This window comes from Astatotilapia calliptera, unplaced genomic scaffold, assembly GCF_900246225.1.
Source record: "Astatotilapia calliptera unplaced genomic scaffold, fAstCal1.2 U_scaffold_48, whole genome shotgun sequence".
Taxonomy (NCBI): Eukaryota; Metazoa; Chordata; class Actinopteri; order Cichliformes; family Cichlidae; genus Astatotilapia; species Astatotilapia calliptera.
In genome coordinates, this window is record NW_020535787.1 from 68,673 (window position 1) to 79,281 (window position 10,609).

The 10,609-nt window shown below is 40.8% G+C and overlaps 1 protein-coding gene across 1 annotated transcript; it reads left to right on the forward strand.

Moving 5' to 3' along the window:
• Positions 1–2,492: 2,492 nt before the first annotated feature.
• LOC113018172 (interferon-inducible GTPase 5-like) lies at positions 2,493–9,945 on the forward strand. Its single transcript, XM_026161232.1, has 3 exons — positions 2,493–2,525; positions 8,548–9,110; positions 9,272–9,945. Exons 2-3 carry the CDS (start codon positions 8,555–8,557, stop codon positions 9,883–9,885), a joined length of 1,170 nt encoding a protein of 389 aa, XP_026017017.1. The 5' UTR covers positions 2,493–2,525; positions 8,548–8,554; the 3' UTR covers positions 9,886–9,945.
• Positions 9,946–10,609: the final 664 nt, after the last annotated feature.

The window sequence follows — 10,609 nt, forward strand, 5'->3', positions numbered from 1 at the left end:
AATACTGATACAATTTAAGTGAGTCAGATTGTACTGTAACAGACCGAAACTTGATGTGACCCACTGTACACAGTGAGGACACTAACAGAGCAGTGTGCGCATCTTTAACATAACCTACAGGACGTCTGTGACAGGAAGTGAGAAGCAGAGCCCGTCCTCTTAAACCTGACGGACCTGAGCGATGGTCCTGCAGAACACATGGGTCCTGATGAAACACAGACCTGACCCGCAGACATAGATTAGGACAAATTACTGTTCACACACACACACACACACACGCACACACACACACACACATCTGCTCACATCTGTTGGAAAAGATCTCGTCAGGCTGGATAAACGAGTGTGTGTCTAATTCAATTAGGCTGCTGTGAATTTTACACTTCATCAACACACACACATTTGCACCAGATGTGTGTGAAGAATCAGTTTGTGTTGAACATGTTTCACCTTCATGCAACCTCACAGACAAGGGAGGAGGAAACGTGGAGGCAGGAATCAAGGAGACACATGGAGGAGACAGAAAAGAAGAGATTAAAGAAGAGTGAAATTATTGAGGAGACAAGGAGAGAGGAGGTAATGAGGCAGGAGTCAAGGGTGAAGGAAACTTTGAGACAAGAACACACAAGGAGGCAGGAGATGAGCTGAAAGAAGAAAAGGGTAAAAAGAGTAAAGAAGGAAGGAACAACCAGCTCTGTCAGGTGGCCCTGTACATCTTTAACCTGAGACTGAGCCTGGAGAAGGTTCCTGAACTGTGGAAGACTTCCTGTGTGGTTCCGGTGCCAAAAATGCACAACTTCAGGCCTGTGGCCTTAACTTCTCATCTGATTAAAACCACATACGGTGTATGCTACAATTGTTTATAGTGTATTATCTTTCTTTTTTTAATTGATTGTACTTATTTGTAAAATATTTCCTTCTGATATCTGTACCTGAGCTGTCGTGGGATCAATAAAGTCTTATCTTATCTTATCTTATCTTAACAAAGAGACTGGAGACAAGAAGTGAGGATGTGTGAGTGGGGAAGACATGGTGGAAGGAGGAAGGAGAGAATGAGGCATAAAGAGGGAACAGAAATAAGGAACCTAATTTATTAAAAATTAAGGGCGCGAGGAGACAACAAAAGACAGGAGGCAAGAAGAGACAACAGGGATGGAGATGAGGAGTCTGTAAGTGTGAATAAAGTGATAGAAGAAGAGTCACGTGATGATGTACGTCCTTCCTTTAGAGGTTTGTGTTAAACATGCTCGGTTTGAGCTCAGCTTTTTAATTCTTTAGACAAACAGAAAATCACAGCATGACAAAAAACATCACAGCCTTTGTTTTCAATCATGTGACTCTGACGCCCTCTGCTGGTCAGTGCTGACATCACATGGCTCAGAGACGAACAGTTTGTTTGGATTCAGGTTTATTTCTGCTGATGATGTCATCGCTCACCTCTGTGTCTGATAGATGGGACAGGTTACTGTTAATGTTTGTCTGACTGAAAGCCTAAACATTTATTCTTTACTGATGTTTAGTAACTTTAGTTACTTGATGTCGGTGAAATCTGTAGCTGGAGTGTCTGAGAGTCCATAAATGATCAGAGTATTGATCTGATGATGATCAGCACTCTCAGAGCGATGCCTCTTCATGAAGGAGGAAACAGGAAGTCTTCCTCATGCTCTGCCTCCACGACCCGACTCTGGATAAGAGGAAGAGAAGGAAGGAGGAAGCTGCTGTGTGGAGATGTTCCGATGGTGAGGTGTCAGAGTGACACGGGATCCACAGCAGCTCTGACTGCAGTTTCCTGTTTACACATAAAGGCCTCCCACCTGTGGCTGCACATGCTGCAAATTTTTGTTGCAAAAAAAGTTTGAGAACCACTGTTGTAGTGTACTTTGCACACCTCTGTTGCTTGTGAAACTTGCACACAAGAATTTCACTCACATGTGCTGTGCCGGTGTACCTGCACATGTGATGTGACAATAAAAGTGATTTGATTTGAAACAAATGTGGTTGAATTACAACACTGCACGGTGCTTTAAAAACCTACAGCCACTTATGGCAAATCCTTGGTTGCAGTTGTTGCTGCTCAGTTAGCTCAACCAGTTATTATGTTTAGGGATTAATCACTTTTTCACACATGGCCATGAAGGCTTGTATTTTTCCTCTTAATAACAAACACCTTCATTTAGAAACAGAGTTTTGTGTTTGCTTGTGTTATCTTTGTCTAATATTAACATTTATGTGATGATCTGAAACATTAAAGTGTGACAAGCACAAAAAAATAGAAAAACAATTTTTACTATACTCTGTAGTACATTGAGTTCTGCCATGGACACGACTTCTTGTAAATCAGCTGTGTTTACATATCTAACTGAGGCCCTCATGAAGACTCGCTGATTGGTCGATTCATTGTTATGTTAGATGCAAGGATTTCCTGTGACTAACCACAAAAGCTCAAAGCCAAACTGCAACTTCTCACTTTGTTACTGACTGCAGTGTGCTGCTCTCGTCACTTTCAGCCTCAGCAGAAATTCAGTGTAAGTTATTTTAATTTATCTCATGAATTAAGCTAAAGTCACTTTCTTCCTCTGGTCACCATTTTTATTTTTTAAGATAAGACACAGAAAATATAGTTATTTTAAATAGATGTGGTAATATAATATTATTTAATAATTATACAGGTGAGGTTGCTGAATGACTTCCTGCCCCATCTGCTTGATGTGACCTTAGCTTTGGGTGTTACTTCATCATTACACAGTCTGCTGATTATTGAGCCAGTTTCAGTGCATCCGATCATATTATATTTAGATGAATAGAGAATAACTTACATCATTTATATGTATCATGTCTAACATAATTGTTTCAGATAATCTGATCTGCTGAATGCAGGGTTTTAGTTTAAATACATTCAAGTCTGATAATAGGCATTAATAACCAAAAAAAGTCTGACAGGAGTCACTTTTGGATTTTCACAAAATAAAAACAAATTAGCTTTTTTCAGACTGTTAAGGGACAAGATTTCTACTTTGATTGTAAATCATAATTTTACGTTTTTTTCCTTTTAAATTCATATTCAAATAATATTATTCTTCATGTCTCGGTTAGAATATTATTTACAGACACATTTGAAACTGCAGTGTGTAAATCAACTTTTATATAAATAAACCCTTTTTACCTTTTCCACTTACAGAGAGGTTGTCACAGCAGGTAACTCCTCATGTTTCCTGTGGCAGAGTTTTACACAAAATGCTCTTCTGAATGTTGCATCCAAATCATAATCCAGTTGTTCACTTTATCATATTGCTACAGGAACAAACGTGATCTTTTACACAGTTTATATCTGAATAATAAACTTTACTGAAACATCATGACAGTGGGTTTTTTTTTGTGTAATCATGAATTTTAGCGCTGCTTGCAGATCAGCTGCTGTGACAGCTAACCTTCAAACATCTTTATCTGAACTTTAAACTTTTTTGTTGATAATTATCTTTTGCATCTTAAGTTTAATTAAGAACAAGCATAAATGCCGTGTGATCACAAGTATGTGTATAAAACATCCTGGGTCTGCATAGAGGCGTCGTGGTGGGACATGTCTGTAACAGCTCACCAAGGAGGTGCCTCCTGATCAGAAATGACCTAAACAGACTCCTGAAACCATAAACATGTTTATGTAACTGCAGCTAAAATTAAATTTATGCTTTGAACAATATTAAAACTGCTGCCTCGTCATTAGTGCCCAGACCTACTGTAGTTTTACAATTATCACTGAGGGGAACTCTGCTGCTTAGTTAAGTTGTTGGGTAACAGTACATCTAACAATGCCCCCTGAGCTCAATCACATGGTTCAATTTGTGAGAATATATTTTATGTAAGTTATGCTGTTGTAATAATCATTTTCTATGATCATGTGACAGTCCTCATCTGTTATTACTCGTAACTTCATTATGTGGGTATATATTGTGGTTCTTCTCTGTCATTTGAGAACTACTCAGTCTATTGTTATTTCATTCTGTTATTTTCGGTCAGTATGTTAACAGAGTTTACACTGATTAAAAAACATCTCTTGGTTTGTGGTTAGGCTGTGAATGTGCACACATCTTACAAATAAAGATGAGAATTTAGCAATTTAAATGGAGGCTAAAAGAGGTGCAGTGCTGTTTCTGTAGAAGAAGATGAATAGGAGAGTCTCACTACAGGTACATCAGCAGGTTTAATGTTTGTGTGATGCTGACTGTAGAGTGCGACGAGTGTTCACTGCCCTCCAGTGGCCACAGTGAGGAACTACAGCACACAATTATCGGCAAATCTCCGTTAACGAGCTACCGCCGATCGCCCCGTGCATGGGGCTAGACGGCCAACACATTAACGAGCTAACTGCGCTAACACACTAGCTCCCACCCTTGTAATTGAGCATTGCATGGCACATCCAACATACTGTTTTACTTTAGTCCATGACTCGCTTACCTTCAGGGTCATACGTCACATTAAAAACCAAAATAATTCCAAACGCCAGATCTGAATGAGGGTGGGGGAGGTCCACTTCTGTCTCGCTAGCTTGCCCTGCGCTCTTCCTTCTGACGATGCTGTCTGTGTTGAGCGCTCAGTGAATCTGCGTTCGACTACTCCGCCTAGGCTGCACTCTCGACCCTAGGCGGAGTAGTCGAACGCAGATTCACTGAGCGCTCCACACAGACAGCATCGTCAGAAGGAAAGTTGATAAAATAAATTACAAATTTTGTATTGTTCAATACATATGCGCACCGAACCGAAAGCACTGTATCGAACGGTTCAATATCGATACGAATATCGTTGCACCCCTAATAAACATATATAAATAAAACCCCTTTTTTACGTTAGTAATTCCTTTTGTGCATAATTTTATATTATTGTTAATAATAAATTAATTAAAGCAACAAAACAACCTGAAGATCCGGTTCGGAGCCGAAAGATCCGGATCGTTTTGGTGAGCCGAACCGAAAGAGCCGGATCTCTAAAAAGAGCCGGAAATCCCATCACTACCTTGTAGTACCATATCACCCTATTAGAGCGCTTCGCTCTCGCTCTGCAGGCCTACTTGTTGTTCCTAGAGTATTTAAAAGTAGAATGGGAGGCAGAGCCTTCAGTTTTCAGGCCCCTCTTCTGTGGAACCAGCTTCCAGTTTGGATTCAGGAGACAGACACTATCTCTACTTTCAAGATTAGGCTCTCTATTCGGCACAGTGCTTTTGGAATGGCCAGCTGGTAAACCAGCTGACAGTGCAAGCAGGACACCTGCCCTTGGTGCACAGTCACTCAGATGCCCAGCAAATAAAATCCGGTCATTATTCTCTCCAGAGTTTTATCACATATTAATCATCCTATATGCTTGGAAAATAATTTCCTGGTGGCATTTTGGCACCAACAACCGGGGTGTTGTTCTTCTGTGTGAGTATCATGACTCACTCGATACAGCCTATCTCTGATAATTATGAAATGCAGCTAGGTCAGTGCTTTGTCAGGGTGCCCCATGTGACCTTAAATTTTTATCACCTGCTCACAAAGTGAGTGTTTCATCAGTTTCATGAGACTGCTTTAGTGGGAAATCACCTGTGGAGGCGGGGCCACACAGTAAACCCCTTTTGTGTCCTCCTCTCCCGAGTCAGCATTGGATGAGCTCGGGTCACAGATGAGTGCAGCACAGGCGCTATGTGTCACTAACAGTTTATTAAACCCCGCCCAATCTGCCCCCAAAATTAGGGGATGCATCATGTGCAAACTAATTGGCGAGTATACCCATGGCACCTTACTGGCACGTGGTACGTCCATCCTGGACCGGGGGCTGGTGTCAAGAGGGTCAACAAGACAGGACAACTGCTCCACCTCCGTCAACAGGCACTCCTGATGCTGGTGTCCTGGCCCAGCCCAAATCCAGCACTCCTGTTGTAGCATTTGTGCAGTTCCCTGTGAGATAGGAGCAACTCCCTTAGTTACTAAAGACAGGAGAGAGTTGAAGGCCAGTAGTTGCAGCGGTTGCTTTGCAACTGGCGAAACTATAGTGCAGCGGATCAGACCCAGTAGCTCCCCCTTTGTGTGGCCAGGCTGTAGCCACCTGGCCTCTATACATAGCACCTTTTCCTCCGGTGAAAGTCCTGACACCCCTCCCCCACCCATACACTTTCACTCAAGACCAGGTTAAGAGACAAATGGAGTCTTCCATAAACTGTTCATGCTGAGTCTGAATCTGCAGAGGGTCCCAGTGCTGTGGAAGACATCAGTCCTCGTCCCTGTACCAAAGACACCACGTCCCAGTGGTGCCCAGGATTACAGGCCTGTGGTACTGACCTCCCACATTGAAAGTGATGTGCCAAGGTTAGTGATGTTGCCACAACCATACATGCCAACCCTCCCGATTTTTTCCCGGAGAATCCCGAATTTCAGTGCCCCTCCCGCAAATCTCCCGGAGCCACCATTCTCTCGAATTTCTCCAGATTTTCCACCCGGACAACAAAACTGAAAAACCATATCACAGAATTCATCGCGCAGCCCAGCCAATTCCAGTCTCCAACAATGGCGGCAGCGACTTAGTTTTAATATTACTCTTATTTCTCTTTCTGGGTCACAAAAAAACTTTTAACATATTTTCAGGATGTCTGGAGTTTTGATCTCCTCCATACCTGCTGCATGCCCTGGAGGATGGGGCTGTGACCCCCCCACACCCTCTAGCACAGTGGTTCTTAACCTTGTTGGAGGTACCGAACCCCACCAGTTTCATATGCGCATTCACTGAACCCCTCTTTAGTGAAAAATAAAATGTGATTTTTTTCAAATTCAAGACATAGATATGTTTTTTACTGGTGCACAAAATGAGCCGTGCATGTCATGGCGGAGGCTCTGCCGAACCCCTGAGACTGACTCACCGAACCCCTAGGGTTCGATCGAACCCAGGTTAAGAACCACTGCTCTAGCAGATCATTAGATGAAGGAACCTTTTAATACAAGCGCGTCCATGCTCACAGGTGTACACACGGGTGCTCACACACACAAACTACACCCTTTTTGGCTCCTACCTCAAAGCACACTGTGCGCTGTTGATCTTACGTGCTGCACAATAATGTTTAATATTTAGTATTTACTGTTATATTCCCATATATCATTGTAATGTTGTTTATTGTATTGCTCTCTTTTTCTTCTGCTTATTTTCTTTTCTTTCTCAAGAGGTGATCCAGGTGATTGATATATGCATTTTTTTGTCTGCTTATTTAGTTGGTTTTTGGTTTTTTGCCCTTTATCCCAGTCCCTCTTCTCCGCTGTTTTTCCCCCCTCTTCCTTTCTCCCTTTTCTTTTCCTCATTCAAGTCTGTCCCGTATCTAGCAAGTGAAAATAAAAAATAAATAAAATAAACAATAAAAGGTGAATCAAATAGACCATTACGGCAAGGCTGGGATGGTCAGTTTGGTAAAGTAAATCTGTTGGGCATCTTTCCTCGCCTTTAGACAATAACTCCGATGGCAAAAGAGCCAAACGGGACAGGCAAAAAAAACAAAACAAAACAAAAAATAATTTCAGGTGAGAATCGATTCTAGAACATAAATGATTGGTATCGGAGTAATCGATATTTCAGGACTGCACATCACTAGTATAACTAGTATAGATTTGCACTCCCCAGCCTTGCCGTATTGGTCTATTTGATTCACCTTTTATTGTTTATTTTATTTTCACTTGCTGAATACGGGACAGACTTGTTCAGTCTGTCAGGTTAAAACAGTCGGGCGTGTTTTCGTAGCGTAAACGCTGGCCCTTCTCTCACAGCTAAATCTGCTATTCCCGGACAGAGATACGCAAGTTTCCTCGTAACTGCAGCTGTCAGTCAAAGCTGTTATGATGACGTTTCACCCCAATTTAACATCACCGCGGTAGGAATTAGAATCAAACTTATGGGAGAGGAGACCCCTTGGACATAAATCAGCGTGATGAGAACTATTGATAACAAAAGAAAGAATCTTTGGAAAAAAATTATCTGAGAATTAATTTATTTTAGTCTGACCCCAGTCCCATCCACTAACATGGAGGAGGCGGGGTTTATGAACTATACTGCAGCCAGACACCAGGGGGCGATAGAGACGTTTTGGCTTCATTTTTGGGGAGCTGTCGGTCGTCCATGTTTTCTACAGTCATTGGTCTAAACTCATTTACTAATAAACTAGGGCACCACTTTTTTCTTCTTCACCCTGTGCTACCTTCACAGACCCATATCTCCGTAGGAAATTACATTTCTCACAGCAATTCACAATAAAAGAAAGATAATTTTTTTTAAACAATGCAAACATGTTTTCAATCACTGAACTTTGATATTTTTAAACTCTTCTTATCTATCTCAAAACAAATGAATTTATCTAAGGACAGTTTCTGAGCTTAATACTTAAAAAGTCTGACAGTTTTACTCTCCCCCAAAAAATAAAAACAAAAACATGTGATCTATGATTTTAAGCGATAACAGTGAATAGAAGTAGATACTCTATATACATATTCTTTAGTTGAAGACAAAAGTGACATTTTCTCAGGTTTTCTTCTTCTGTTTAAGGATCAGCATGGAGGATCTAGATGATTTGAATCAGGAAGAAATTCCTGGAGTTAGAGAAGACCTGGAAAACGACACTGCTGCAGCAGCCGCAAGGATTCAAGAATACTTAGAAACACTAAATAATATTCCACTAAATATCGCCATCACAGGAGAAACTGGAGCTGGTAAATCCACCTTTGTTAATGCCCTCAGAGGGCTGTCCAATGATGATGAGAAAGCTGCGCCTACTGGTATTACAGAAGCAACCTTAGAGTGTACGCCATATCCCCATCCAAACTATCTCAATGTTACTTTATGGGATATTCCTGGAATCGGCACCACCAAGTTTCCAGCTGATAAGTACCTGAAGCTTGTTGGATTTGAGAAGTTTGACTTCTTCATCATCATCTCAGGCATTCGCTTTACAGAAAATGACGTGAAACTTGTAAAAGAGATTGAGAGGATGGAGAAAAAGTTCTACTTTGTTCTCTCAAAAATTGACAACGATATACGAGCTGAGAGAAGAGAGACAGACTTCAGTGAAGAGGAGACTCTTAAAGTAATCAGAGAAGACTGCGTTCACAGTGAGTGTCTCATCACTTAAATCTCAGTGATATCTGAGATTCACTTTTAAAAAACATTCAGATCGAAGTTTTAAATGATTTGTTGTTGTTTTTATAGGACTTCACATTATATGCATTTTTTTTTTTACATTATCTTTATGTGTGTTTCTTCTGTGACACAGGAGTTGCACAGTTAGGCATCGAGTCTCCAAAGGTCTTCCTGGTGTCTAGCTTTGAGCTCCACCTGTATGACTTCCCTCTCTTGCAGAAGACCTTAGAGAGAGACCTTCCTAAGAACAAGAGGGACACTCTGCTGTTTGTCATGCCCAACATCAACCCAGAGATCATCATCAAGAAGAAGGAAGCTTTTCAGAACAAAGTATATTACTACGCTACTCTGTCTGCAATTGGATCAGCTGTTCCACTTCCTGGGCTTTCCATGGTTGTTGATCTTGCTGTGCTGGTTAGTGCTGTCACAGAATATGTTTTCGCGTTTGGTCTCAATGTGTCATCTCTGAAGAGACTTTCTGCCAGAACAGGTGTGCCATACGCTGATCTGTGTGCTGTCATCAATTCACCACTGGCTGCAGCAGAAATAACTAAAGAGCGCGTCCAGCAGGCACTGACCGAACTTAAACACAGAGCTACAAGAACTGCAGCATCCAGATATATTCCAATTTTTGGAATCCCATTAGCACTGATTTTCTCTTTCAACGAAAACTGCAAAACTCTGGAATTGATCCTTGATGAGCTTGCTGATGATGCTCAGAGGGTGTTCGAAAGAGCTTTAGTCTGAATACATCAGCGTGAATTTGAAAGTAAAAGATGAGTAATGAATCATCAATAATAAATATACTGAAACCTGTAGTCCGTACATAGCTTGTACACTCGCTACAGCTATACCCTGTACATACTTATAGTATACTCATAACATATACATACCTATAATAGAGCTATATTCTGTATTATATCTACATTATCGCTAAAGAACTTTCTGAATGGATGCAAACTGCATTTCGTTGCCTTGTACTTGTGACATGTGCAATGACAGTAAAGTTGAATTCTATTCCATTCTATTCTAAACCAAATCACGTTGCACTTGTACGTTTGAGCCATAATCATGCTATAGTTAATAAGTGTATCAAAGGCCTCAGCAAGTCTCATTTCTTCTCATTAAATCGATACAGGAACAAATGCGATTTTATTAATCAGATAAAAACTGTTAGGAAGAGCTACTAACTTTTTTTCTATTCTTTTGGTGATTTGATTTGGTAATGTCATTACTTTTTACAGATCAGGTCATGTGTTAGTTACTCCTGAAACATCATCTGAACTTCTTTTATTTGATTTACTTTGTGATGAAACTCTTTTTTTGTTATCATATCATAGCTTACAGCATAATAAATACTTTTACTGCAGCGTGTTTGATGATGAACAGAGATGTGTGGAACAGGAACTAAGCTGTGGTGTTTTTGTCCTGTTGTTTTTTTTTCTTTGGGTTTTTTTTATGTTTACTTATA

What these genes read in the sequence shown, in the direction of transcription:
- LOC113018172 (XM_026161232.1), top strand. Translation starts at nt 8,555, where the DNA reads ATGGAGGATCTAGATGATTTGAATCAGGAAGAAATTCCTGGAGTTAGA. An exon ending in CAGAGAAGACTGCGTTCACA is followed by an intron (nt 9,111 to 9,271) that starts GTGAGTGTCTCA and finishes TCTGTGACACAG; the next exon opens with GAGTTGCACAGTTAGGCATC.